Source organism: Macaca fascicularis, chromosome 11, assembly GCF_037993035.2.
Source record: "Macaca fascicularis isolate 582-1 chromosome 11, T2T-MFA8v1.1".
Taxonomy (NCBI): domain Eukaryota; kingdom Metazoa; phylum Chordata; class Mammalia; order Primates; family Cercopithecidae; genus Macaca; species Macaca fascicularis.
The window spans coordinates 129,438,512-129,465,973 of record NC_088385.1 but is presented as its reverse complement, the minus strand read 5'-3'; the positions used below and the strand labels follow the sequence as shown (position 1 = coordinate 129,465,973).

The window sequence follows — 27,462 nt, the reverse complement described above, 5'->3', positions numbered from 1 at the left end:
CATTTTGTAGAAACCTCTGGATGCACTTCACACTTTTTACAGGAATTTCTTGTCTAAATATTCTTGTCTATCTCCCTTAGTGGCCAACGCTGTATTCTGTTTATCTTTGTTTTTCAAGGATCCAAACACTCAAGAAATACATATTGAATAAATGAATGATAACTTAAAAATCTGAGGTTTGCTAAAGCATAAAAATAGTAGCTAGGGTTTTTTTTTTTTTTTTTTGAGTTTCTAGTTTAAATTAATTCTGTCTTTAATAGTGACTTACCACAGTGTTAGGAGTTATATGCTAACATTCTGAGAGTAAAGAGAATGAATTATTTGTTTGTGTTTGCCATGGGAATCTATCTTTTAGTTTCTTTGTTTGTTTTTGAGACAGGGTCTCACTGTCTTGTTCAGGCTAGAGTGCAGTGTCATGATCATAGCTCACTTGCAGCCTGAGTAGCTGGGATCACAGGCTCATGCCACCATGCCTGGCTAATTTTTAAATTTTTGTAGAGATGGGGTCTCACTGTGTTGCCCAGGCCAGTCTCAAACTCCTGGCCTCAAATGATCCTCTTGCCTTGGCCTCCCAAAATGGTGGGATTACAGGAATGAGCCACTGCACCTGGCCTTGTTTTTTGTTTCAATATTAAAAATGTTTTTCTTTAATCACTTAGATATTTGTCTTAGAACATAGATTTCTTAGATATGATTTGATCATAGTGGCTTCTATTTATTGTCAATGCATTATTTAATGCTTCTGTTTCCTGTATGTGCATGTACTAGACTTTTCTGCATTGTCTGGAACACATGAGAAATAAAACCTAACTTTGTAAAGTCCTGTTTAAATGCATAAACATGTTTTTTGATTGTAGAATGATTAAGTAGAAAAACATTTGATGATTTTAGGACTTCATGTGACTTTCTGTCTCTATAGAATAATTACTGATTTTTTACAGGGAAATGAAAAATACATTTTATGTTATATGAGTGAAGAGTTCCACGTTTGGTGGGAGAAAAAATATTAAAAACCTTTCTGTTCTAGGAACTAGTAATCATTCATTTCAGACAAACTTTGTGACATGATTTTTTTTCAGGATACATACAGATTTTTCTTCTGCATTTAGAGAAATAGTTGCTAATTTGTTATTTGTGATTACTTTTTACAAAGCTGATCTGAATGAAGCTTGTAGTTTGCTTGGAGAATTACTGACTATAGCCTGTTAGATGTCTCTTGGAAAAACAATTGTCATGACAGTAACTTCGACTCACCCCCAAAGAATTTAACACGTTATCTGAAGAGGCTACATCATCTTTAACCAATGTGCTGTGTCGTGCTCACATGACGCTGGCTGGACTGCTGCTCTGAATGGTGTGGTGTGGGAGGAAGGAGAAAATTCAGGCCAACTTTCTTTACTTTCTTTTGACTCAACTGCAGTAAGGCCAATTTTATATAGGTGACGATTTGTGTATTGGTACTAACTAACGAAATTATTAAAAGATCAAATGTGTCAAGTCTAGAACTAGTACTCTTTTTTTTTTTTTTTTTTTTTTGAGACAAAGTCTCACGGTGTCACCCAGGCTGGAGTACAGTGGCACAGTCTTGGCTCACTGCAACCTCCTCCTCCCAGGTTCAGGCAATTCTCATGCCTCAGCCACCTGAGTAGCTGGGATTATAGGCGTGTGCTACCACATCCAGCTAATTTTTGTATTTTTAGCAGAGACGGAGTTTCACCATGTTGGTCAGGCTGGTCTCGAACTCCTGGCCTCAAGTGATCCACCTGCTTTGGCTTCCCAAAGTGTTGGGATTACAGACCTGAGCCACTGTACCCAGCATAGGAATGATAATTTTAATAGTTGTGAAGAAACAGCCTCACTGTGGAAAATAGCAAGAGTCAATTATTATTATTTTTTGAAACAGTTTCTTGTTCTGTTGCCCAGGCTGTAGTGCAGTGGTGTGATCATGGCTCATTGCAGCCTTGGGGACGCCGATGATCCTCCCACCTCAGCCTCCCAAAGTGCCGGGATTATAGGCATGAACTTCCACACCGAGCCAATTAGTTTTTGAAGTCCTTTTTTTTTTTTTTTTTTTTTTTTTTTTTTGAGACAGAGTCTTGCCCTGTCGCCCAGGCTGGAGTGCAGTGATGTGATCTTGGCTCACTGCAACCTCCGCCCCTGGTTCAAGTTATTCTTGTGCCTCAGCCTCCCAAGTAGCTGGGACTATAGGCGTGAGCCACCACACCCAGCTGATTTTTGTAGTTTTAGTCGAGACAAGGTTTTACCATGTTGGCCAGGCTGCTCTCAAACTCCCGACTTCAAGTGATCCACCCACCTCGGCCTCCCAAAGTGCTGGGAGGCGTGAGCCATCATGCCTGGCCTATTTACTTTTTTATTTTTTTGAGGTGGAGTCTCACTCTGTCGCCCAGGCTGGAGTGCAGTGGTACAATTGCGGCTCACTGCAGCCTCAAACCCCTGGGCTCAAGCAGTCCTCCCACCTCAGCGTCCTGAGTAGCTGGAACCACAGGCGCACACCACTGTGCCCGGCTAATTTTTTTTATTGTTTGTAGAGACAAGGTCTTCCTTATGTTGTCCAGGCTGGTCTCGAACTCCTGGGCTCAAGCAGTTCTCCTGCCTGGGTCTCCCAAAGTGCTGAGATTACAGGCACGAACCACTGTGCCCAGCCACAAGTTTGTTTTGAAGCAGAAGCATTTCTGTTAGAAAAATAAAATAAGGTCCAAGAGTGGTGGCTCACGCCTGTAATCCCAACACTTTGGGAAGCTGAGGTAGGCAGATCACTTGAGCCCAGGAGTTCAAGACCAGCCTGGGCAATATGGCGAAACCCTGTCTCCACAAAAAATACAAAAAAATTAGCCTGTTTGGTGGTGTGCACCTGTAGTTTCAGCTACCCAGGAGGCTGAGGTGGGGAGATCCCCTGAGCCCGGGAGGTCAAGGTTGCAGTGAGCCATGATCGGGCCACTGCACTCTAGCCTGGACAACAGAGTGAGACCCTGTCTCAAAATAAATAAATAAATAAATAAAGTGTTTTCTAAGACAAGGAATAATGAACTTGGTGAACAGCCTTAATATCTACATATTAGATTGGCTATCTCATTATTACAACATATTAGGCATCAAATCACTCTGGTAATATAAGTCAGGTAAGTTTCTTTGCCAGACTTCCTTCAAGAGAACTGTTAGAGTCAAAGAGAAGCTAAAGCAAAGAAGTTGCTGGTGGAAATGGTGGAATGTAGTACCTAGTTACTAGTTGGAACCACAAATGATTAAGCTATAGAGTAACGTTCATCTCTTGATTTTAACCTTCTCTTCTTCCAGGTTGGTGGCACTAAGGCTGGTGTAGTCCGGTTTCTTGGCGAGACGGACTTTGCCAAGGGGGAATGGTGTGGTGTGGAGTTAGACGAGCCGCTTGGGAAGAACGATGGCGCTGTTGCTGGAACAAGGTTGGTTTGGCGTTGTGCAACATCTTGTGTCACTCTTGTACGTGACGATGCTCAAGCCAGTCTCGCCAAGTGTGTATCATAACATGGAAAGGTGTGTTCGGAAGAGTGGCACTTTTATTTCCTGAGACCCAACCGCTGATTTGTTTTCCCCACACTAAAACTGGGGCTGTTCTTCTGACTGTCTCCGTAATAATACATGACAGTAGATTCTCAACAAGCATTCTGTTTATTTTTCAAAATAGAAAGCAAATACGGTGTTATCTGTCTGGCTTCTGTCCCTTTTAATAGGAGTTGACTTCTGAAAGAGTACCTGGGCATCTGGGGTGTGGGTGGGGGTAGAAGGTAGCCACCTTTGTTAGGGAAAAGAACTGCAAAACGTGTCTTCATATTTGATGAGAATTCCATCCTGCGGCAGGAGAACAGACCAGCAAGTGGACTTCTTCCATTGTAAGGATAACCCCGTTCTGGTTTTTTGGTTTTTTTTTTTGTTTTTTTTTGTTTTTTTTTTTGAGACAGGGCCTCCCTCTCTTGCCCGGGCTGGAGTACAGTGGCGCCATGTTGGTTCACTGCATGCAACCTCCGCCTCCTGGGTTCAAGCAATTCTCCTGTCTCAGCCTCCCAAGTAGCTGAGATTACAGGCGTGCGCCACCATGCCTGGCTAAATTTTGTATTTTTAGTAGAGATGGGCTGTTGCCCAGGCTGGTCTTAAGCTCCTGGGCACAGGTGATCCGCCTGCCTTGGTCTCCCAAAGTGCTGGTATTACAGGTGTGAGCCACTGCGTCCGGCCTGGATAACCCTGTTCTTGCCTGGCAGACACAGGATGGGAGTACAGTAATGCACACAGATGCAGAAGGAATTTCCACTCTTCTCTTCAAAATGTTTTGAAGGCACAGGTGTTGTCTGTAATGCATTATTAGTAGTATATAGTACACTAGTGAATCACTTGATTAGTAAAATGTGGTAGTTAACATTTTACTTATAAAACATAGACAAATTGGTTATAAGCAAATTAATTATAGAGAAAAGGGCTTTATCTACCACATACAGTAATTATGACGTATGGAGATAAAGATCTCTTGGAACTGCAATGATTACGAAGCCATCTTTTCTTAATACTAAAGCATTGTAATCCTTTAGAGTCATGACATTGCCCATGTCAGTCCGAAAACAGACATTACTAGTTAATATTTCTCCATGTTTACTTTTTTTTTTCTTTTTCTTCAATGCCGTTTTCTTTTTTCTGGGTCTTCTCAATGCTATACTTGCAGAATACTTTATCTTTTTTATTTATTTATTTTTTTTTTTGTTGAGACAGAGTCTTGCTTTGTCGCCCAGCCTGGAGTGCAGTGGCCGGATCTCAGCTCACTGCAAGCTCCGCCTCCCGGGTTTACGCCATTCTCCTGCCTCAGCCTCCCAAGTAACTGGGACTACAGGCGCCCGCCACCTCGCCCGGCTAGTGTTTTGTATTTTTTAGTAGAGACGGGGTTTCACCGGGTTAGCCAGGATGGTCTCGATCTCCTGACCTCGTGATCCGCCCGTCTCGGCCTCCCAAAGTGCTGGGATTACAGGCTTGAGCCACCGCGCCCGGCCCTTTTTTGCATATTTTTATTGAAACAAACATTACAAATTTTCAATGAATCTTTTTTTTTTTTTTTTTTTTTTTTTGAGACAGAGTCTCACTCTGTTGTCAGGCTGGAGTGCAGTGGCGCAATCTGGGCTCACCACAACCTGTGACTCTCAGGTTCCTGCCTCAGTCTCTTGAGTAGCTGGGATTACAGGCACGCACCACCACGCCCAGCTAATTTTTGTATTTTTAGTAGAGTCTGGGTTTCACCGTGTTGGACAGGATAGTCTCGATCTTCTGACCTCGTGATCTGCCCACCTCGGCCTCCCAAAGTGCTGGGATTACAGGCGTGAGCCACCACGCACAGCTCTTCATGTTTACTTTAATGGATCTGCCAAAGTTAGGTGCCTGTTGATTTCCTTTCCCTTTGGCACGGTTTTATGAAATGGGCTTGCTCTATTGCTAAACTCCTCTGCTGTACATTTATCAGGTTGTGGAAATATTTATTTCCTTTATGTAGAATCTCAGCAACAGGTGAGTAAACCTGACTTTGTGTATCATATCGTCACCAGTGTGTGTTCTAAACCATCACTGAAGCTGTTAGTCAGCCTACATACACGTGACTGCTACATGCTGGTGTATAACCCCAGCTTAGTGGTCGAATTTCCAGGAATCCCACCTTCAGTTAGGAGTTGGGAGAGCATTTTGGTTATAGTTATTATTTCTTGTGATTAAGTCTTTTTTTGTTACTGTTCTTGTTGTTCTCTAAAGGTATTTTCAGTGTCAACCCAAATACGGCTTGTTTGCTCCTGTCCACAAAGTTACCAAGATTGGCTTCCCTTCCACTACACCAGCCAAAGCCAAGGCCAACGCAGTGAGGCGAGTGATGGCAACCACGTCCGCCAGCCTGAAGCGCAGCCCTTCTGCCTCTTCTCTCAGCTCCATGAGCTCAGTGGCCTCCTCTGTGAGCAGCAGGCCCAGTCGGACAGGACTAGTAAGCCCCCTTTCTCTACCTGCCTCCACTTCCCAGGCATGACTAAGGCCCGTGGTCAGTGCCCCTGCTTTGCTGCTTTGCTTGTCCTTGTGCTGAATGTTGCTCACAGCTTTTGCTGTGAAAGTCCTTGCAAGTAAGTTTTGAAAAAGGTAACTCCAGCAAGAATGCATTTTTTGAAATCAGAAAGTGCTTTTAATCGTCCCTTTCATATTCTTAAAAGCTTAAAAATGCATGTGTTCATGGTAAATCTGTGTAAATACTGCTTAGTCTAACACAGGGGTCAAATTATTTTCTATGAAAATATTTTAGGACAAAATGATAGGAACATTGGCGAGATCCTTTTCTTCAAGTCCATAGATCTGTTGCTCCCTCTCTCTTTTTTTTTCTTTTGAGTCAGGGTCTCACTCTGTCACCCAGCCTCAACGTCCCAGGCTCAAGCCGTCCTGCTGCCTCAGCCTCCCTAGTAGCTGGGACTACCGATGCACACCACCACGCCTGGTTAATTTAATTTTTTTTTTTTTTTTTTTTTGTAGAGAGAGGGACTCACTCTGTTGCCCAGGCTGGTCTCGAATTCTTAGGCTCAAGCGATCCTCCTGCCTTGGACTTGCAAAGTGTTGGGATTTACAGGTGTGAGCCACCGCTCCCAGCCTGTCTTTCTCTTTGACTTCAAATAATTTTAGGAACTGAAGTGTTTTGAGAAAAGGTGTGTCCGTAGGATTTTAATATTAATACAACCTAACCTACTGGAAGCAGTTAGTGTGTGAAGCGTCCCTGACTTGAGCCAGAGGACACTAAAGGGAACTTTTGGAGCCGGAAGAGGATAGTAGGAAAGCCCTCTTCTTCCATCTTCTCCCAGTCCCTTTCCCTCTCTCCCTCTTTTTCCTGTTTAGAGCAGTAAAAATAGAATCACTAGCATTAAAATAGGCAACATCTCATTCTGTTTATTAAGGTGTTATTAGGGTCAAAAGCCCTGCCCATAAGTTTATTTCCTAGAAGTGGGGCAAATACTGTTTAAGTTAGAAATGGCGGCATCAGACTCTCCTCAGACTGAGTTCAGGTCTCCTCTGGGTGGTGGGGAACCACAGGCCAGGAGCTAGGATGTTGCGTGGTGCTATGGGGAGGAGGTGGTTAGCCCGGGATCTCACGGTGCCTGCTCTTCCATTGTCGTCGGGCAGAGAAGGGACAGGTGCTGAAATCTTTACGTGGGGCTGTGCTCCTCTGCCAGCCATCTAGGCTTTCTTCCTCTTTGTTAGATAGAATAAGTACTGCTCAGAGCGTTTCCATTTGCACATGAAGAGACAGAGGAATTACTTTTATGAGAAAAGCATGACAAGAACAATGACATGGAGAAGAACCCCAAACCGCTGTGTCAGACAGAGCTTTGTTTAATGTGGGTCGGAAACTCTGATATGGACAGCTTGCCTCCTTTGCTGTTCTAGGAACAGTTCCATGGAAGGGTCTATTCTGGATTAGAAATTCTTTCTTGAGTAATTTTTATTACCTTGTAATTGTGTCCATTTGTTTGGGAAATAGCAAGCTCTCCCTGCTCCCACCAATCTCTCCTCTTACTTTTTGGACCAGTGCTCGTACCTCTTCGCTCACCTCATGCAGTGAAAATTGACGAGAGACATGAGTTTCTGTACCTGTGAGACAGCTTATTGTTGTGTCTTTATGGTTTCTAATCCAAAAATCACCGTAAAATAGTATGACAAAGATACAGAGGAATTGGAAGTGTCATTTCAATTATTTTGCTCAGAAATGTATTTCTGTTTTAGAAAAACAAAAATTGAAAAAATATTTAATTCATTCTCTGTTTTTATTTTTATTTTTTATTTCTTTGAGATGGAGTCTCACTGTTGCCCAGGCTGGAGTGCAGTGGCGTGATCTCAGCTCACTGCAACCTCTGTCTCTTGGGTTCAAGTGATTTTCCTGCCTCAGCCTCCCAAGTAGCTGAGATTATAGGCGCCTGCCACCATGCCCGGCTACTTTTTGTATTTTTAGTAGAGACGAGGTTTCACCGCGTTGGCCAGGCCAGTCTTGAACACCTGACCTCAAGTGATCTGCCTGCCTCTGCTTCCCAGAGTGCTGGGATTACAGGCATGAGGCATGAGCCACCACGCCTGGCCAATTCATTCATTAATAACCACAATGACTTAGTGTTACTGTGTGTGCTGCTGTTGGACTCTACACATCTAGTCGAGCCTTGGAATCTTATTTCTCATCGCGAACCTCATTTCCTGTGCATGTTGATTTTTGCATCATACTTTCTTTTCCGTCATGGGAATAGCCAAAACCCAGCTTTGAAAGACGTGATGTTACTGAAAGGACTGTAGGACAATCTAATGATGAGACTGAATTGCCTCGAACTAGTAGTTTCCATAGAGTCCAGCAGATGTCGCTGTGTTTCTCTTGAAAATTAAAAGCATCCTACAGTGCACTGGTGAGTTTGCTCGGCACCCTGGGGCATCTCTGCACATGGTTGGGAGCCACACATTTAATGTATTCAGGAAGAAATACTAGCAAGAGAAGGTATAATTTAGCTATATAATGCAATTGGAAGGTCAAGGTCAAATGGTTAAAAAAGACAACAGGAGTTACTTCCTAGTATGTTTAAGTAATTTCAAGAACTTTGACTAAATGAAACAGCAAAGGGCAATTTGGGTTCGATTGGCTTCTTTTGTAGTTCTCAAGTTGCCGAGTTATTAATTGAGGAAAGATCCTCGCTGTAAGTCTGCATCCTGTACATCTTGCAGCAAGGGCCTAGGGAGACCGATGAAGAGAAGAGCTTTCAGGCGACAGCTGCAGCTCTGACTGCAGAAGATGAAGTCAAGGCTGAATTGGTCTGGAGCCAGCAGTGGCTGAGCAGATGGCCTTTGGTGCAGTGGCTCGCACCTGTAACCTTAGCACTTCAGAGTTCGAGAACAGCCTAGCGAACATGGCAAAACCCCGTCTCTACTAAAAATACAAAAATTAGCTGGGTGGTAGTGGTGCGTGCCTGTGATCCCAGCTACTTGGGAGGCTGAGGCAGGAGAATCACTTGAACCCAGGAGGTGGAGGTTGCAGTGAGCTGAGATCGCACCACTGCACTCCAGCTAATTTTTGTATTTTTAGTAGAGATGGGGTCACACCATCTTGACCAGGTCTCAAACTCCTGGCCTCAAGTGGTCTACCCACCTTGGCCTCCCAAAGTGCTGGGATTACAGGCGTGAACCACTGCACATGGCCGATCTCTTTACATTGACGTATTCTTTGTGAGATTTATAGACAGAAGGCACACGCTGTCTTGTGTTTTTGAAGCCTTTCCTAATCCTGGCCAGCCTGCCAACTGGAGCAGCGCCCTTGCTTTGCCGAGCAGATGCCCGCCATGCATGCATCACGCCTCCCTCGCTTTTCTGACAGCATCATCGCCCTTCACTTCTCTAACTTTCCTTTGCAGTTGACTGAAACCTCCTCCCGTTACGCCAGGAAGATCTCCGGTACCACTGCCCTCCAGGAGGCCCTGAAGGAGAAGCAGCAGCACATTGAGCAGCTGCTGGCGGAACGGGATCTGGAGAGGGCGGAGGTGGCCAAGGCCACGAGCCACGTGGGGGAGATAGAGCAGGAGCTAGCTCTGGCCCGGGACGGACATGACCAGGTGAAGTCTGGACCTTGTTGTGGAGATAGTGATGGTTTCTAAAGCTGCTGAGGAGGCCGAGAAGCATACCCAGTGCTTGGCACCGAGGAGCTAGTCTTGAGAGCACTGGAAATGGGTGTACATTTCTTTGCTGTGCTTGTTTGAAAGCTACCACCTGGGGTGCCAGTTTCCATGATCACAGAGATGAAGTTTTGTTCTTGATTCGACCTTAGTGTCTGGTCTTTGTGTCGGGTGTTAGGCCAGCTTAGTTACTAGGGCCTTACCAGTGATTATAGCCGCTGTTTGTGGATTACTCTTAATATGTGTTTCAGCTTCAAAAAAGATGAGGGTTGTTTTAACATTGTTCTTTATCACTTTAACGGTGTGGTTTTTCATCATCTATCTTCCAGGAAAGCTGTGGAGAATAACCTATTAAAATAGAGAAAGCATTTTAACATAAGGTTTTAGAGTAACGCCCACTCACCATGGTGACCCACAGCTCTTTGGGGAAGTGTCTCTGGGTCTGTGTCTTGGTCAGAAATAGTCCATTTACTGACACTCTTGCCTTCCCCAGCATGTCCTGGAATTGGAAGCCAAAATGGACCAGCTGCGAACCATGGTGGAAGCTGCGGACAGGGAGAAGGTGGAGCTTCTTAACCAGCTTGAAGAGGAGAAAAGGTGACCCCAGACTGTTTCCTGGTGCAGTTGTAGCCTCCCCCTGCCCCTTTTTTTTTTTTTTTTTTGGAGACAGAATCTAGCTCTGTCGCCCAGGCTGGAGTGCAGCAGTGCAATCTCAGCTCACTACAACCTGTGCCTCCCAGGTTCAAGCGATTCTCCTGCCTCAGCCTCCCAAGTAGCTGGGACCACAGGCACACGCCACCACACCTGTCTCTAATTTTTTGTATTTTAGTGGAGATGGAGTTTCACCACGTTGCCCAGGCTGGTCTCGAACTCCTGAGCTCAGGAAATCCATTTGCCTCAGCCTCCCAAAGTGCTGGGATTACAGGCGTGAACCACCGTGCCCAGCAGCCTTTTCATTTTAAATGACTTTAGAAGAAAATTTCCTATTAATAATCATGTTGGTATCAACCCTCAGGACCAAAGGAATGACTGTATGTCCAGCAGAAAGTGAACTCTGCCATACTGTGTGAAGAGGATCTGCTTTGATTCGACTTTTTTCAATAAGTTTGGAATCATTTAGACATGGCCTGATTGACCGGGCACAGTGGCTCACGCCTGTAATCCCAACACTTTGGGAGGCTGAGGCGGGTAGATCATGAGGTCAGGAGATCTAGACCAGCCTGGCCAAGATGGTGAAACCCCGTTTCTACTAAAAATACAAAAAAATTAGCCGGGATTGGTGGCAGGTGCCTGTAATCCCAGCTACTTGGGAGGCTGAGGCAGGAGAATCCCTTGAACCCGGGTGGCAGAAATTGCAGTGAGCCAAGATTGCACCACTGCACTCCAGCCTGGGTGACAGAGTGAGACTCTGTCTCAAAAAGAAAAAATAAAGACATGGCCTGGTTAATATAACCTATTTCTTGAGCTGTGATGCATTCCAGACCTACTCTGGAGGGTCGCCTTCATCAGAGCTGTGGTGGCCATTCCCAACCGGTTTTCACCTGGAACCAGTTTCCTGGTGAGAGGCTCTTCTAGGTCCAAGTTACCTAGTGTTTATGAATTGTGTTATGTCTGGTGAGTGACATAAGGTCCCTGTACTTGAGAAACTCAGGCCTTATTAGGAAAACGAAATTCTCACATGTGGAACGATGAGAGAATTGTAGGGGTCAGTACGAAATCAAATGTTAAATGGTGTGAGACACAGACTTAAGTTTGGTTCTTATAAAGGGTACTTTCAGGCCGGGAGTGGCACCTCACACCTGTAATCCCAGCACTTTGGGAGGCTGAGGCAGGCAGATTGCTTGAGTTCAGGAGTTTGAGACCAGCCTGGGCGACACCCTGGCAAAACCCTGTCTCTACTAAAAATAAAAAGAAAAAAAGAAAAATTAGCTGGACGTGGTGGCGCATGCCTGTAGTCCCAGCTACTCAGGAGGTGGGAAAATCACCTGAGCCCAAGAGGTTGAGGCTGCAGTGAGCTGAGACTGCACTTCAGCTGGGCCACCAGAGTGAGACCCTGTCTCAGAAACAAACAAAGGAACTTTCTTGAGGCCGTGAACAGACACAGTCTCTGAAAAAAGTGTCTGCATGGAAATCATTTGAACATCCCTGGGTTATGGGACATTTATTTCTTTTGGATTTAATGCCATCTTCTGTCATTTCTGGTAACAGGGACTTAATTCAGTAATAAATTAGTATTGCTCTGTGCTTATCCCAGTCATAAGCAATGTTGTCAGGGGTCATAGTGAGGTACAATACCATCTCTTACTTTCTCACTGGAGAGAGAAACACTATACGTAGGAAATTCTCTTCATATTTAAAAAATGGCTGCAAGTAAACAAGAGACAGTGATAGACCCTCTAGGCCCTTCTGAATTCCATGGCACCAGTTCCATTTGCTTCTGTTCTTTTTTTTAAAAAAAAAATGTATGGCTAGCTGCGGTGGCTCATGCCTGTAATCCTAGCAATTTGGGAGGACAAGGTGGGCGGATCACTTGAGGTCAGAAGTTCGAGATCAACGTGACCAACGTGGTGAAACCCCATCTCTACTAAAAATACAAAAATTAGCCAGGCCTGGTGGCAGGTGCCTGTAATCCCAGCTACTTGGAAGGCTAAGGCAGGAGAATCGCTTGAACCCAGGAGGCAGAGGTTGCAGTGAGCCAAAATTGCACCACTGTACTCCAGCCTGGGCGACAGAGCAACACTCCGTCTCAAAAAAAAAAAAGCCATTATTATCTTTTGAGACAAGGTCTCACTCTGTCACTCGGGCTGGGGTACACTGGTGTGATCATGGCTCACTGCAGCCTTGACATCCCTGGCTCAAGTGATCCTCCTACCCCAGCTTCCCAAGTAGCTAGGACTACAGGCACGTGCCACCATGCGTGGCTAATTTTTGTAGAGATAGGATTTTGCCATATTGCCCAGACTGGTCTCAAACTGAGCTCAAGCAGTCTGCCTACCTTAGCTTCTCAAAATGCTAGAATTACAGGTAGCTTATTTTATTTTATTTTTTTCTTTTTGAGACAAGATCTCACTCAGTTGCCCAGCCTGGAGTGCAGTGATACGATCATAACTCACTGCAGCCTTGACTGCCTGGGCTCAAGCGATCCTCGCACCTCAGCTTCGCAAGTAGTTGAGATCACAGATGCATGCTGCCACACCTGGCTAATTTTTAATTTTTTTGGTAGAGACGGGTCTCGTCATGTTGCTCTTAAACTCCTGGCCTTAAGCCATTCTCCCACCTTGCCCTCCCGAAGTGCAGAGATGCATTTTTTTTTTTTTTTTTTTTTTTTTTTTTTTTTGAGACGGAGTCTAGCTCTGTTGCCCAGGCTGGAGTGCAGTGGCCAGATCTCAGCTCACTGCAAGCTCTGCCTCCCGGGTTTACGCCATTCTCCTGCCTCAGCCTCCCGAGTAGCTGAGACCACAGGCGCCCGCCACCTCGCCCGGCTAATTTTTTTTGTATTTTAGTAGAGACGGGGTTTCACCGTGTTAGCCAGGATGGTCTCGATCTCCTGACCTCGTGATCCGCCCGTCTCGGCCTCCCAAAGTGCTGGGATTACAGGCTTGAGCCACCGCGCCCGGCCTGCATTTTTAAACTTATTATGTCTCTAAGGCATTTATTGCTGCTCTCTGTTTGAATTCACCAGGGTAGTGATGATAGATTTTTTTTTTTTTTTTAATATAAGAACTGGGTCTCACTATGTTGCCTCAGCTGGTCTCAAACTGCTTGGCCTCAAGTGATCTTCCTGCCTCCATCTCCCAAATTGCTGGGATTATAGGAGTGACCTACCATCCCCAACGTGAAATTTTTTTTTTTTTTTTTTTTTTTTTTTTAAGGCTGTGTGTTACTTAGTTTCTTAAGTGTTTTGTTTGGGTTTTATTCCGCAGGAAGGTTGAGGACCTTCAGTTCCGGGTTGAAGAAGAATCAATTACCAAAGGTGATCTTGAGGTAAAACCCCTTCAGCTCTCTTAAAGCTTTGATGGGTATCACTATTCAGAACATGAGTGAAATAATGCACCAATCGAAATGAGCGGCCAGAGCAGTCAGCTGAGGAAGTGGCAGGGGAAACCCTGGCCTCTCTGGCCAGGTTGGCTTCTGGGGGTGGCTTTGTGGTGACGGTGCCAGTCCTTGAGCCTGTGATTGTGTGTCCATGTCCTGTGGCAGAGTGAAACTTGCACTACTTCTTTCTCGTGCTTCACAATTCAAAACCATGAATTGGATTTCATCAAGTCATAAATCTGGCAGTGTGTCCTCAATTTAAAGCAGTCCTAAGTGAGACTGATGTTCCTCTGATGATTAGAAAAGGCATTTTAAATTTGGTCATAGCGGTCCCTAACAGGCCGGGTGCAGTGGCTCACGCCTATAATCCCAGCACTTTGGGAGGCCGAGGTGGGTGGACCACCTAAGGTCAGGAGTTCGAAACCAGCCTGGCTAACATGGTGAGACTCCATCTGTACTAAAAATACAAAATTAGCCGGGCATGGTGGCGGGTGCCTGTAATCCCAGCTACTTGGGAGGCTGAGGCAGGAGAATCGCTTGAACCTGAGAGGTGGAGGTTGCAGTGAGCCGAGATGGTGCCACTGTATTCCAGCTTGGGGGATAGGACGAGACTTTGTCTCAAAAAAAAAAAAAGTCCATAACAAAGCTTTTTTTCTTTATCTCAACTTTGCTTTCCAGTTGAGCAGGATAAATCCTTTTATAACCCTATAAAAGGAATATGTTGTAATTGTTGACGTTTTTAAAAAAAGTAATCGGCAGAGCAAAAACTAAGAACACTTTATATTTCAGCTTCTTTTCATGGCATTTGTAGAATTCATGGATTTTCCTTTAGTGTCAGGTTTCTCATCCCTTTTAAACAATGTATTCATATTAGTTTTTAAATTAGATACCAGAATTAAATGGTTTTGATGGTTTCAAGCCATTGCTAGATATATGACAAATGTAAATCATTCAGTTTTTCACATTTTCCAGATTTGTGGTCCTTTAATCTACAATATTTTAGTAAAAATTGTACTTAACTGTGCATTTCCCAAATATGCAGTTTTGCTACAATTTTAGAGTCTGTCGGCTGCCCACACCGTGCTTAAATTTGAGGGGTCCTTCCAAACAGCAACTCTGATTTCTTTGGAAATAAATGTGTCTTTACAGTTAACAAAGCAAGGAGGGGGGCATTTCCTGGGTTCTAGTTTTATGGGGCCCAGAATTTAATGGTTCATTAACAATGTAATAGATATCTTCTTCACTCATTTCATATACAGCCACATTCCTTTAGTCAATTTTTGTGTTGTTCTCATCCATTTAAAAACATCCCAAAGTCTCATTAGAAGTTTCATGTCATCATCTAATTCATATGAAATACAGCCTATGGTGTCTTGGGGAGGGTCCAGTTAAAATAATTTACATCAGCACTAGGCTTGTATAGTCTGTCTGATAAACTTACTTGAAATTAATCAAATAAAGTTATCTTGAAACCCTAACACATATTGAAGCTTTATTGGAATCTCTTTTTTGTTGTTGTTTAATTTTTTTTATTTTTTTACTGATAGCAAAAGAGCCAGATTTCTGAAGATCCTGAGAATGTAAGAGGGCACTTAACTGTGTGGATATTTCCCTTGTTAACAAAGATTGATCACAGATTAAAATGCTTATTGATATACTCAAACACTAACTGCATAATCTGACCTTGGGACATTGACCTTAATGTTTCTGTGCATGTGGCTTTCAAAGCAATTACGTTTATATCCTGAAGAAATTGTATATAATGACTAAGCTCCACACATTCATGTGTTTAATGAATAGGTCATTATTTGCTTTATAAAGAATTTTGCCAGAAAGGGGGGAAAAAGTCTTTTGTCTGGAGACCTGGCCTTCTTCACTTAATTCATAATGTCTTCTAATTTTAGTGGAATTACTCCAAAAGAGATGATATCTGACTGGAGCATAAAGCATTCTAGATGTGGAGTTGTGGGAATTCTGGGGAAGTTTCCAAGTTGTCTAATTTTACTTCCCATAAGAGGAAAGGGTATCGTGAGGCTGGCTGCTGTCCTAGAGCTGACTGGCTGCCTTTTCAGTGTGCCCCCGCCACTGGCCAGTGCCTGCCAATGCAGCTGATGAGACACTCAAACTTCCGTTTGTTTCTACAGTATTTTCCTTAGTTGCGAAACTAGAGGCAAGCATTTGTCAGTGAAGACACAGTATGTTTTAAATTGTTGTTAGTGAAGTGAGAGTTTTCTAGCTGTAGCATTACTAGGCATGCAGGTGTTTTATTTTTCTTCCTCTAAGTTCAAACATCCAGTACAAGTTCTTGCTATGTGGTCTCTAGAGCACTGCTTCCTGGTGTACCCTGCCAGCTGTGCTGCTGGTTGTAAAGAACCTGAAAGCATTCTGCTTTGATTTATTGCCACATAAGAAGGAAATTAAAGAATGACATTACTTCCTACCACCTCCTGGCAGCTAAAATAGACAGCTCAAGACTAAACTTTTGGCCGGGCACTGTGGCTTACACGTGTAATCCCAGCACTTTGGGAGGCTGAGGCGGGCAGATCACCTAAGGTCAGGAGTTTGAGACCAGCCTGGCCAACATGGTGAAACCCCGTCTCTACTAAAAATAAAAAAATTAGCCGAGTGTGGTGGCACACGCCTGTAATCCCAGCTACTAGGGAGGCTGAGGCAGGAGAACCACTTGAACCCAGGAGGCAGAGGTTGCAGTGACCAGAGATGACGCCACTGCATTCCAGCCTGGACAAAAAGAGCAAAACTCCATCTCAAAAAAAAAAGACTAAATGTTTTAAAAGGTCTTCGTTCTGAAGAGTTCCTTTTTGTGAAGCTACTTCAGTGATCTGGGTCTCTTCTCTCGTTCCGAAACAGGCTCCTGCTGCCCCCGGTGTCAGTCTGCATGGGATTTCCCCCCTGCCTTTCCTGTGCGCTTCTCGCAAAGCCTTTGCATTCCTTCTCAATCCCCTGTCCCAGGACTTTCCTCTTGGGATACTCTGTGTCTTATTCTAAGAAAGGAATGATTTTATAAGAAGGGTTGTCCTGTTCAGTGTCACATTTTTTACTGTGTACTGCGGCATGGAAGTGGATCACTAGTTCCCTTGCTGCTGATTGATCACCTAAGGTCAGGAGTTCAAGACCAGCCAGGCCAACATGGTGAAACCCAGTCTCTACTAAAATACAAAAATTAGCCGGGTGTGGTGGCGCACGCCTGTAATCCCAGCTACTGGGGAGGCTGAGGCACTGTAGAGCCCCAGATAATAGGTATATAGACCCATCAGTAAGGAGGCATTGGCTACGCTTATCTGGAAGATCTCTGAATGGGGAGGAGATCACATTAAACGTATATTTGCTTTTTATCCTTTTTATCTGGAAATAGTGACCTTTTACCCAGAGGACACTTAACTATGTCAAGAGAAAAAAGGTTCTGTTGCCTTTTCTTTTCCTACTACTGTAGTTTTGGATTTCAGCTCCTGAGGCTGTGACCCCAATTATGTGGGTAAGGATTAGATTCTTTTCTTATAAAAGCAGGGAGATTGAACAGTGTCCATCCAAGGCACATACAGACCAAGGGGATTATCCAGACAGTTAGGGCTTGAATTGTATTTCATTATTTTTGTGGACTCTACAGAGCTGAAGCAGGTGATAAAAAAAAATTTTGTTCACCTTTTAAATATCCTATGATGGTTTGTTGATACCTGGTTTACAAGCAAAATGACCTCTTGAATGCATTGAGGTCCCCGAGTCCCACTGGAATGAGTGAAGACGTTTGTAACCTTCACTTTTACGTTCCCCTCCTCTACTCAAGCTCTGCACTACTTTGTGTCACTTTTTTAGAGTCTGTTGTCATTTTTTCATTGCCTGTAATTGTCCAGACTGACAGGTCAATTAGAACCACAAAATATTTAAATTACTGCAAGTAACTGACAGCTGCTGAGAGCAGCCCTGCAGGTGTGGGCCTTGTCAGTCGCTGATTCTGATAACTGATAACCTCTTGTGTAAGAGAGGTGGGGGTGGGAAGAGGTACATTTGGACCCAGATTATTTCAAATTGATTAAGATTCTGCTGCAGTTAAACCTGTTAGAGATTATCCTCTGGGTTCCCCATCAGGCTACATCCAAGTGCGTGATGGTGGGGAGAGCAGAGTTTCTGAGATCACAGGTGTTGAATCACCTTAGTAACCCACCAGCTCTTTTTGCAAGAGCTCGAACCCATGCCTTTGTGTTGAGTTGGCTTTTTACATCTGAGCTAATAAAAACATCTGCATCTTAAGGTAAAAATAACCCCTTAAGGCCGGGCGCGGTGGCTCAAGCCTGTAATCCCAGCACTTTGGGAGGCCGAGGCGGGCAGATCACGAGGTCAGGAGATCGAGACCATCCTGGCTAACACGGTGAAACCCCGTCTCTACTAAAAATACAAAAAGAAATTAGCCGGGCGTGGTGGCGGGCGCCTGTAGTCCCAGCTACTCGGGAGGCTGAGGCAGGAGAATGGTGTGAACCCGGGAGGCGGAGCTTGCAGTGAGCCGAAATCGTGCCACTGCACTCCAGTCTGGGCGACAGAGCGAGACTCCGTCTCAAAAAAAAAAAAAAAAACAAAAAACCCTTACCAGTTTGAGCTAAACTTTGCTCTTCTCCTGAGCCTCTCATTTGGCCTGCTTCAGAGATGGAGACTATAGAGGATAATTATTACTAAATTTTCTCTTTGTAATTCTGAGTCCTTTTTTCCCTCCCTGGAGCCAAATAGCCTTTGGGAAATCCACTGCTGGAAAGAAGCTAGAGTTTCCATGGCCTCTTCCCCATCACATGTAGGAATGTTGCTGAGACTCTAACTCAGACCCTTCTCGCCCATTTCTGCAGAGTCTGCTAGCATGATTTCTTAGCTCTAGTTTCCAGATTCCTTCTATTGGGGTTATTATTTGACCCTTATTTATGTCAAGTTATATGCTAAGGTGCAAGAATCTGCTCTAAGGACTTATTGAACAGTTTAAGATTTATGGTATCTTTGCCATATTTAGGTGATAGTGACGGTCATTCTGAGGGTCAATATACCTTTTAAAGTGATCAAGTCAGTTACATACACATTAATGTCAAGCAGCCTTTGTGGGGCGGAGGGATAAGGATAGTTTAGAGGGAGGGATATTAACTATTCTAATTGGTGCTGATAAACTTCACTTATCAATATTACTTATATTTGGCTGCATGCCTCTGACACTTCATCTGGCCTCATGTGTTTTCCATTTTTTTCTTTCTGAACAGACTAGCCCATGCCCCCTGCCCACCACCATCCTTTATCCCTGGTATTCATCCTCACTGCCCACCTCATCTCACCTCCACTTCTTCCCTTCTTCATTCCCCTTTGGTTCACCCCTTGGCAGAAGGTACTGGTGGCTCAGCCTGCATGCCGCTGTCTCTCCTCTCGTGCTGGCATGTCATGGTGGCACTGTTGTGTTCTCTTCCTCTTCCTTTTTACTAACAGACGCAGACCAAACTGGAGCATGCCCGCATTAAGGAGCTTGAACAGAGCCTGCTCTTTGAAAAGACCAAAGCTGACAAACTCCAGAGGGAGTTAGAAGACACTAGGGTAATGGTTTTCACTATTTAATGAAGCAGACCCATGCATGTGAATGGTGGACACCTCAGGTGACAGGCTTTAGAGTTGGCCTGAGCCTTGACCCAGTGGTTCAACCTGAGTTTGGTCTTGGTACCGTTCAGGTGTTCGTGAGCTGAGACTGATGAGCAGGAACAGGTGTTTATATCTCCTCTTTTGTCAAAAGGAAAGACTCATTCCTTTGGCAACCCAACCAAATCAGGATCAGAAACTTTACAACTGAATAAATGAGTGGATATAACTGTATTTAAAGTTCTTTATATTAATACCATGAAATACATTTCTCCAGTTGGCCACAAGCAGTCAATTGTCCTCTTGTTCTCATATTTCTAGTTAGTAGGCTTTCTAAAGAATTTTTTGTTATTGTTGTTTTACTTTAGCTCTCTTCCTGACTTCTTCCCTGGCCTCTTGGGAGAAGGAAATGGAAACATGGGCTCTGTTTCATGAGAGTTAAAGACTTTCACCCCAGTTACCTTTTTATCTTGGAAGGCTGATCTCTGCATCTCCCTCCATCCTGTCACTCAGGGGATTGAAACCTCAGTGGACGCTGGGCACAGTTGCTCACGCTTCCAATCCTAGCACTCTGGGAGGCTGAGGCAGGCAGATCACTTGAGGTCAGGAGTTTGAGACCAGCCTGGCCAACATGGTGATACCCTGTCTCTACTACAAATACAAAAATTAGCTGGGCCTGGTGGCATGTGCCTGTAATCTCAGCTACATGGGAGGCTGAGGCAGGAGGATTGCTTGAATCCAGGAAGTGGAGGTTGCAGTAAGCTGAGATCATGCCACTGCACTCCAGCCTGGGTGACAGAATGAGACTGTCTGGAAAAAACAAAACAAAACAATAAAAACACTCAGTGGTCAGGAGGGAAATGTATGTTGGGAACAGAATGGCTTCTTCCTGCCCCGAGGTCATTGTGCTTGGCCCTTGGAGCCAGGACATTAGTCAGGTTTTAGTTTATTTATATATTAAATCACCTATATAGTACATACTACATGCCAGACACTATTCTAAGTGCTTTAGACGTATTCTGTCTCAACACAACCATAGGAGGTAGGGAGTATTAGTGTCCCCATTTTACAGACAAGAACACTGAGGGACAGAGAAGTTAAGTAACTTGCCTAAGATAAAACAGCAAATAGAATAGTGGAAGCAGGATTTGCATCTAGGACATTTGGCCCCAGAGCCTGTGCTCTTAAGCACCACAGGATGGAGTCTGGCTATTATGGAAGTCGTTTTGTGCTTAAAGATTAAGAAACAGTCACTTACATGTAAGATAGGTATTCACATACCCTTTTAAATCATGAATTTGTCTGTCAGTGACTAAATTGCCCAGATTCTTAACTTTAGAATTTGAAAAATTACTCTGTCTAATCAAATTTTCTATCTTGATTTTTAAAAGAAATTTCTAATGTTTGTAGAAATTTCTCTTGTTGAGAATTCATTGACTGATCTAAAAATCTAGACAGTTTTTCTTTTCTAAATCATACGTTTTTATTTTTTAAGAAGAAGGAACGATCGGCCTCCGAACTAAAGATTTCTCCTGTGTATTTGGTAAGAAAACAAAAATAGTGGGCCAGGCATGGTGTCTCATGCCTGTAATCCAAGCACTTTGGGAGGCCGAGGGAGGAGGATCACCTGAGTCCAAGAGTTCAAGACCAGCCTGGGCAAGATGGTGACACCTGCCTCTACAAAAAATAAAAAAATTAGCTGGGTGTGGTGGCTACATGGGAGGCTGAGGTGGGAGGATCTCTTGAGCCCAGGAGGTTCAGGCTGCAGTGAGCCATGTTCACGTCTCTGCACTCCAGCCTGGGCAACAGAGCAAGACCCTGTTTAAAAAAAAAAAAAGTGGTAATTTGGTGCTGTTTCCTCATTAACTGAGAGCCGAATAATTGATCTGGGAAATACAGTGGACTAATGAGATTGAGTTCCTTTAGTGTGATGGGCTGTTGAAGCGATATATTTTTTTTAAACATGTAAACTCCTCTCCCTTTTGTCAGCAAACAATTTTGTGGTTTTTTTTCTGCTCTAGATAAGGCATACAGTTACACTATGTTTTATCCAAGTATTTCAGTGTAAAGCTTATAATCTTTCCATAATGAAGTATGTCTTCCGTTGATCCTCACTCTTGGTTTCCCAAGTGTTAAAATAACCAGCTACCCATGTAAGTTTCGTATCACCTATGTTACTTTTTAGGAAGTGCTTTAGAATTTTTTCTAGCCAATAAATCCAGTTTCCAAACAGTGTGCTTGGTGCTGTAGAGATGTTAGCAAGAATAAGAAATAATTTCTGACTTAATTCATGGTCTCAAACTAGTGGGAGAAGCAGACATACTACATAGTGTTGAATGAGGGCAGATTTTGGGAAATGAAAAATAAATTGCTGTACTTTATAGGAAAATGCCATGGAAAGTAAAATCACATTGTTATTTATTATTTTTACTTATTTTTTACTTGGCATTTTTCTCTACTTGACTGTTTTGTTGTAACTAAGAACCATTGCCCTATTGGGTTTAATGTATTTATGCTACAGACCTTGCAGCAATGGGGTTTATTAGTGTTTTGTGGGTTTTTTTCTTTTATTTAGCAAATTTTACCATATCCTAGTGAGTTTATTAATGTTTTGTATGTTATTTTGGCATAACAAACTCTTGGATTCTTCCCTCCCTAGAAAATCATGTGTAAATGAATTAACATCTTTAACCTGATGAGTCTATAACTATGAAGCACAGCAATTATAGTCAGCTCTGAAATATTTAATTTTATTTACTTTGATTATGTAATTTTGGAGACCCAGTGCTTTCTTTTCCTCTTCTTTTATGGACATTTTTAATCTTTAATGTTGTCACAGCCTGTAGGGTGGGCAGAGGAAATGAAAGAAACATATCTGTTATTTTCTGTCTCAAAGAAAGGCAGTGTGGGAGAGGAGTCTTAAATTCAGAGGAATATTTAACATTTTTTTGTAGAGATGGGGTTCTCGCTGTGTTGCCCAGGCTGATCTTGAACTCCTGGCCACAAGTGATCCTCCTGCCTTGGCCTCCCAAAGTGCTAGGATTATAGGCATGTACCACCTCACCCAGCCAATCAGAGGAGTTTTGATCCTTGAAATATGGGACTCATTGCTGTTTTAAAATTATTTTGTTTCCTTTCATTTCCCAGATTAGTCCAAGAATTTTTATGATGGAAGCTATTTTCCACATGTCCTATGTACTGAATGGACTGCGTAGCAGGTAGCAGAGGGAAATAATTTTCTAGCACTGGAAGGGCACAGGTTAAGAAAGTGTTTTTCTAGCCCTGGGGCATTTATTTAAAGGAAGAAGATTCTTGGGTACTACCCAAGAGCTCAAATAGAATCAAAGTACTTGGGAATAGGTGGAAACTTGCAGGTTAGATGTACATTCCAGGTGATTCATGTGCATTCTAATGTCTGAGAACCACTGGGTTAGAGGGTTAGGGGAAGAAGATATTTACATGAAAATGCTGATAGAATTATCAAATCTAAAAAGGGGATTTTGTGTAAGGTTCTTATGTATTATTGCAGGTAAGTAATCATTCTTACTTTGTGTTTTAATAAAATGATTAGTAGGCCGGGCGTGATGGCTCGTGCCTGTAATCCCAGCACTTTGGGAGGCCAAGTTGGGTGGATCATTGGAGGTCAGGAGTTCGAGACCAGCCTGACCAACATAGTGAAACCCTGTCTTCACTAAAAGTACAAAATTAGCCAGGTGTGGTGGCACATGCCTGTAATCCCAGCTACTTGGAAGGCTGAGGCAGGAGAATTGCTTGGACCTGGGAGGCAGAGGTTGCAGTGAGCTGGAATCACGCCATTGCACTCTATCCTGGGCAACAAAAGCAAAACTCCCTCTCAAAAAAAAAAAAAAAAAGTTTAGTAAATTAATTCTTCATTCTTCAATGAGAGTTTCATTGTATAGGTGATGTGTTATTTATTGAAACATTTGATAGGTAATTTTAGACCTTTTATGCAAGTGCTATCCAATAGAAGTATAATGCAAGCCACACATGTACAATTTATAATTCTCTGGTACCCACATTACTTTTTTGTAAATCACAGGTTAAATTAGTTTTAATAATATATTTTATGTAAACTTATATATCCAAAATATTTAATCAATATAAAAATTAACAAGATATTTTAACTATTTTAAAATATAATTTCATTTTTTTTTTTTTTTTAGAGATAGAGTCTTGCTCTGTCTCCCAGGCTGGAGTGCAGTGGCACAATCACTGCTCACTATAGCCTCAACCTCCTGGACTCAAGCAATCCTCCTGCCTTAGCCTCCCGAGTAGCTGTTACCACAGGCGACACCACCATACCTGGCTAATTTTTTATTTTTTGCAGAGATGGAGTCTTGTTATGTTGCCCAGACTGATCTTGAACTCCTGGCCTCGAGTGATCCTTCTGCCTCAGCCTCCCAAAGTGGTGGGATTACAGGCGTGAATCACTGCACTTGGCCCACAAGACATTTTGTGTTCCTTCTAAGTCTTCAAAATCTGATGGGTATTTTACACTTACACCACACCTCACTTCAGATGAGCCCTGTCTCAAGTGCTTAGTAGCCACGTGTGGCTAACAGCTACTGTTCCGGATGGCACAGTTGTAAGATCACTTCCATGAAATGGATAAGCATTTATGCAGCCTGGATGAAGTGGAGTAAAACAAACTGGCAAAATAAGGAAATGTTTTCTTTCAGGAGGCAGATATATCTGAGAACTTTGAAAGTTACTGTTTCTGTTAACTTATCAGTTAATGGATATTTATCTGATTTAAGCTTCTTTAGAATTGGAGCTACTAAAGTTGGACTTAAGCCATTATCACAGTTAGAAATATGTATTAACTTATAAACATTCATAATAGCTTGCTGCCTGAGATGAGGTAGTTATTAAATATCTTCAGTGTCAGAGAAAATCAGACCGGGCGCGGTGGCTTACGCCTGTAATCCCAACACTTTGGGAGACCGGGGTGGGTGGATCACCTGAGGTCAGGAGTTTGGGATCAGCCTAACCAACACGGTGAAGCCTCGTCTCTACTAAAAATGCAAAAATTAGCTGGGCATGGTGGCGCATGCCTGTAATCCTAGCTACTCAGGAGGCTGAGGCGGGAGAATCGCCTGAACCCGGGAGGTGGAGGTTGCAGTGAGCTGAGATCGCACCATTGTACTCCAGCCTGGGCAAGAAGAGTGAAACTCCATCTCAAAAAAAAAAAAAAAAAAAAAAAGTCAATGACTTATTATTTAAATAATCTTTTTTTATTTGGACTGCTGTTAATAGGTGGCTACAGTTTCAGAAAAGTCACGTATAATGGAGTTGGAGAAAGACCTAGCATTGAGAGTACAGGAAGTAGCTGAGCTCCGAAGAAGGCTAGAGTCCAATAAGCCTGCTGGGGATGTGGACATGTCACTTTCCCTTTTGCAAGAGATAAGCTCTTTGCAAGAAAAGTTAGAAGTCACCCGTACTGACCACCAGAGAGAAATAACTTCTCTGAAGGAGCATTTTGGAGCCCGGGAAGAAACTCATCAGAAGGAGATAAAAGCTCTGTATACTGCCACGGAAAAGCTTTCCAAAGAGAACGAGTCATTGAAAAGCAAGCTGGAGCATGCCAACAAAGAGAACTCCGATGTGATAGCTCTATGGAAGTCCAAACTGGAGACTGCCATTGCGTCCCACCAGCAGGCGATGGAAGAACTGAAGGTATCTTTCAGCAAAGGGCTTGGGACAGAGACGGCAGAATTTGCTGAGCTAAAAACACAAATAGAGAAAATGAGACTAGATTACCAACACGAAATAGAAAATTTGCAGAATCAACAAGACTCTGAACGGTCTGCTCATGCTAAAGAGATGGAAGCCTTGAGGGCTAAACTGATGAAAGTTATTAAAGAAAAGGAAAACAGTCTGGAAGCCATCAAGTCGAAACTGGACAAAGCAGAAGACCAGCATCTCGTAGAAATGGAAGAGACGTTGAACAAATTACAGGAAGCTGAAATAAAGGTAAAGGAGCTAGAGGTACTACAAGCCAAATGCAATGAACAAACCAAGGTTATTGATAATTTTACATCACAGCTCAAGGCTACTGAAGAAAAGCTCTTGGATCTTGATGCACTTCGGAAAGCCAGTTCCGAAGGCAAATCGGAAATGGAGAAACTTAGACAGCAGCTTGAGGCAGCTGAGAAACAGATTAAACATTTAGAGATTGAAAAGAATGCTGAAAGTAGCAAGGTTTGTATTGACATCCTCCATCCTTTTCTTTTCCATTTGTTATTCTTATTTTGCATTATGTTACTTTTGAGTTGAGGTCATTCATCTTTCAAATTGCTAATTTAATTAAATTGTTCGATGTCGCCAGTTGAGTATAGTGTAGTATGTTCTGAGTATCTCAAGTATGGTTTCATCTGAGGAGATTAGAGAAAATAATGGCTCAACCATGTGAATTTATTTTGGCTGCCTATTATCTGAGTACCTGATCTATTTATCTCTGGGCTATGCTGTGACTTCTAATTTGAGCTTAGCTCCAGTCTATACTCTTTAAAATAAAGAATGCCCTAACACTATGGTGTTAAGATAAATGAATAAATGAACAGAAACTTAAAAGATCGGCCAGGCGCAGTGGCTCACGCCTGTAATCCCAGCACTTTGGGAGGCTGAGGCAGGTGATCACCTGAGGTCAGGAGTTCGAGATCAACCTGGCCAACATGGCAAAACCCCATCTCTACTAAAACCATAAAATTAGCCTGGCATGGTGGCGGACGCCTGTAATCCCAGCTACCCAGGAGGCTGAGGCAGGAGAATTGCTTGATCAACCCGGGAGGTGGAGATTGCAGTGAACCGAGATTATGCCACTGCACTCCAGCCTGGGAGACAGCAAGATTCAGTCTAAAAAAAAAGAAAAAAAAAAAAAAGAAGCTTAAAAGAACATCTCCTCCTTTTCTAACCACACGTAGTCAGGTGCCACATAATGATGTTTCAATCAACAATGGACCACATCAACAAAGGTGGTTCCATAAGATTATAATATGGTATCTTTACCTTTTGTATGTTTAAATATGCTTCGATAGACAAATACTTAGCATTGTGTTACAATTACCTGCAGCGTTCAGTACAGTAACATGTTGTACAGGTTTATAGTCTAGGAACGATAGGCTGTGCCATGTAGCCCAGGTGTGTAGTACACTATACCTTCTAGGTGTGTGTAAGTGCACCCTGTGATGTCCCCACAACAGTGAAATGCCTCATGATGCATTTCTTAGAAGGTATCCTGATTCTTAAGCAATGTGTGACTGTAATTGCCTATAGGGTTATGTATAAAAACAGAATGTGAACTCAGTGCTTCTTGACTATTATAAATTAACATGTTGGCCGGGCAAGGTGGCTCATGCCTGTAATCCCAGTGCTTTGGGAGACCGAGGCAGACGGATCACTTGAGGTCAGGAGTTTGAGTCCAGCCTGGCCCCCTCTACTAAAAATACAAAAGTTAGTCAGGTATGATGGTGTGCACCTGTAATCCCAGCTATTCGGGAGGCTGAGGCACAAGAATTGCTTGAACCCAGGAGGTGGAGGTTGCAGTGAGCTGAGATTGTGCCACTGTACCCCATCCTGGGCGACAGAGCAAGACTCCATCTACAAAAAACAAACTGAAAGAACACATGTCGTGATAAATAACATTCACAGCAAAATTAAGGGTAAAAGCTTGGAGCCCTTTCCATGGCAAAAATCTCATTGGAGTTTTTTTCTGTGGCACAATGAGAACACGATCTGTCCCTTTCTTTTCTGGGGGAAATACTGAACAAGTGTGCATGTGGTCAAGGCTTAGAAAATTAAATGAAACATTCGCCAGCTGTGTTCCTTACTAACTAGCCTTGTTAAAAGTCATCTTTATTTTTAAGGATGGTTCGAGGAATTGTTTCCCAGTCCTGCCACTAGTCGAGGCACTGGTATTGATGCTCAATGTTCTGAACTTTTTTGTGGGAGAGGCTGCTCTATTGGCAAAGAAGGAAGGGTTGTAATGGTTAAGGTGGGGTGAGGTGAGGACTGACAAACAGCAAAAAAATTTCTAACTAACCGTAGTCAAAGATGACAAACTGGTTACAGGAAATTTTTCTCAAATCTCCTCATGTGGTTC

General features: G+C 43.2%; 1 protein-coding gene across 50 annotated transcripts in view; it reads left to right on the top strand.

The window, feature by feature from the left end:
* The window catches only part of CLIP1 (CAP-Gly domain containing linker protein 1), a 148,311-nt gene that overhangs the window by 55,995 nt on the left and 64,854 nt on the right, over nt 1-27,462 (top strand). For 11 of the 50 annotated variants that reach the window (XM_074008183.1, XM_074008164.1, XM_074008201.1 and 8 more), the window contains 8 exons: nt 3,316-3,440; nt 5,776-5,998; nt 9,435-9,632; nt 10,186-10,289; nt 13,616-13,676; nt 15,275-15,307; nt 19,197-19,301; nt 24,618-25,562. In XM_074008183.1, coding sequence (XP_073864284.1) covers nt 3,316-3,440; nt 5,776-5,998; nt 9,435-9,632; nt 10,186-10,289; nt 13,616-13,676; nt 15,275-15,307; nt 19,197-19,301; nt 24,618-25,562 — 1,794 coding nt within the window. Of the gene's footprint in view, nt 1-3,315; nt 3,441-5,775; nt 5,999-9,434; nt 9,633-10,185; nt 10,290-13,615; nt 13,677-15,274; nt 15,308-19,196; nt 19,302-20,835; nt 20,884-24,617; nt 25,563-27,462 lie in introns of all 50 variants that reach the window. The other 39 variants (XM_074008200.1, XM_074008187.1, XM_074008165.1 and 36 more) reach the window with 11 other exon arrangements.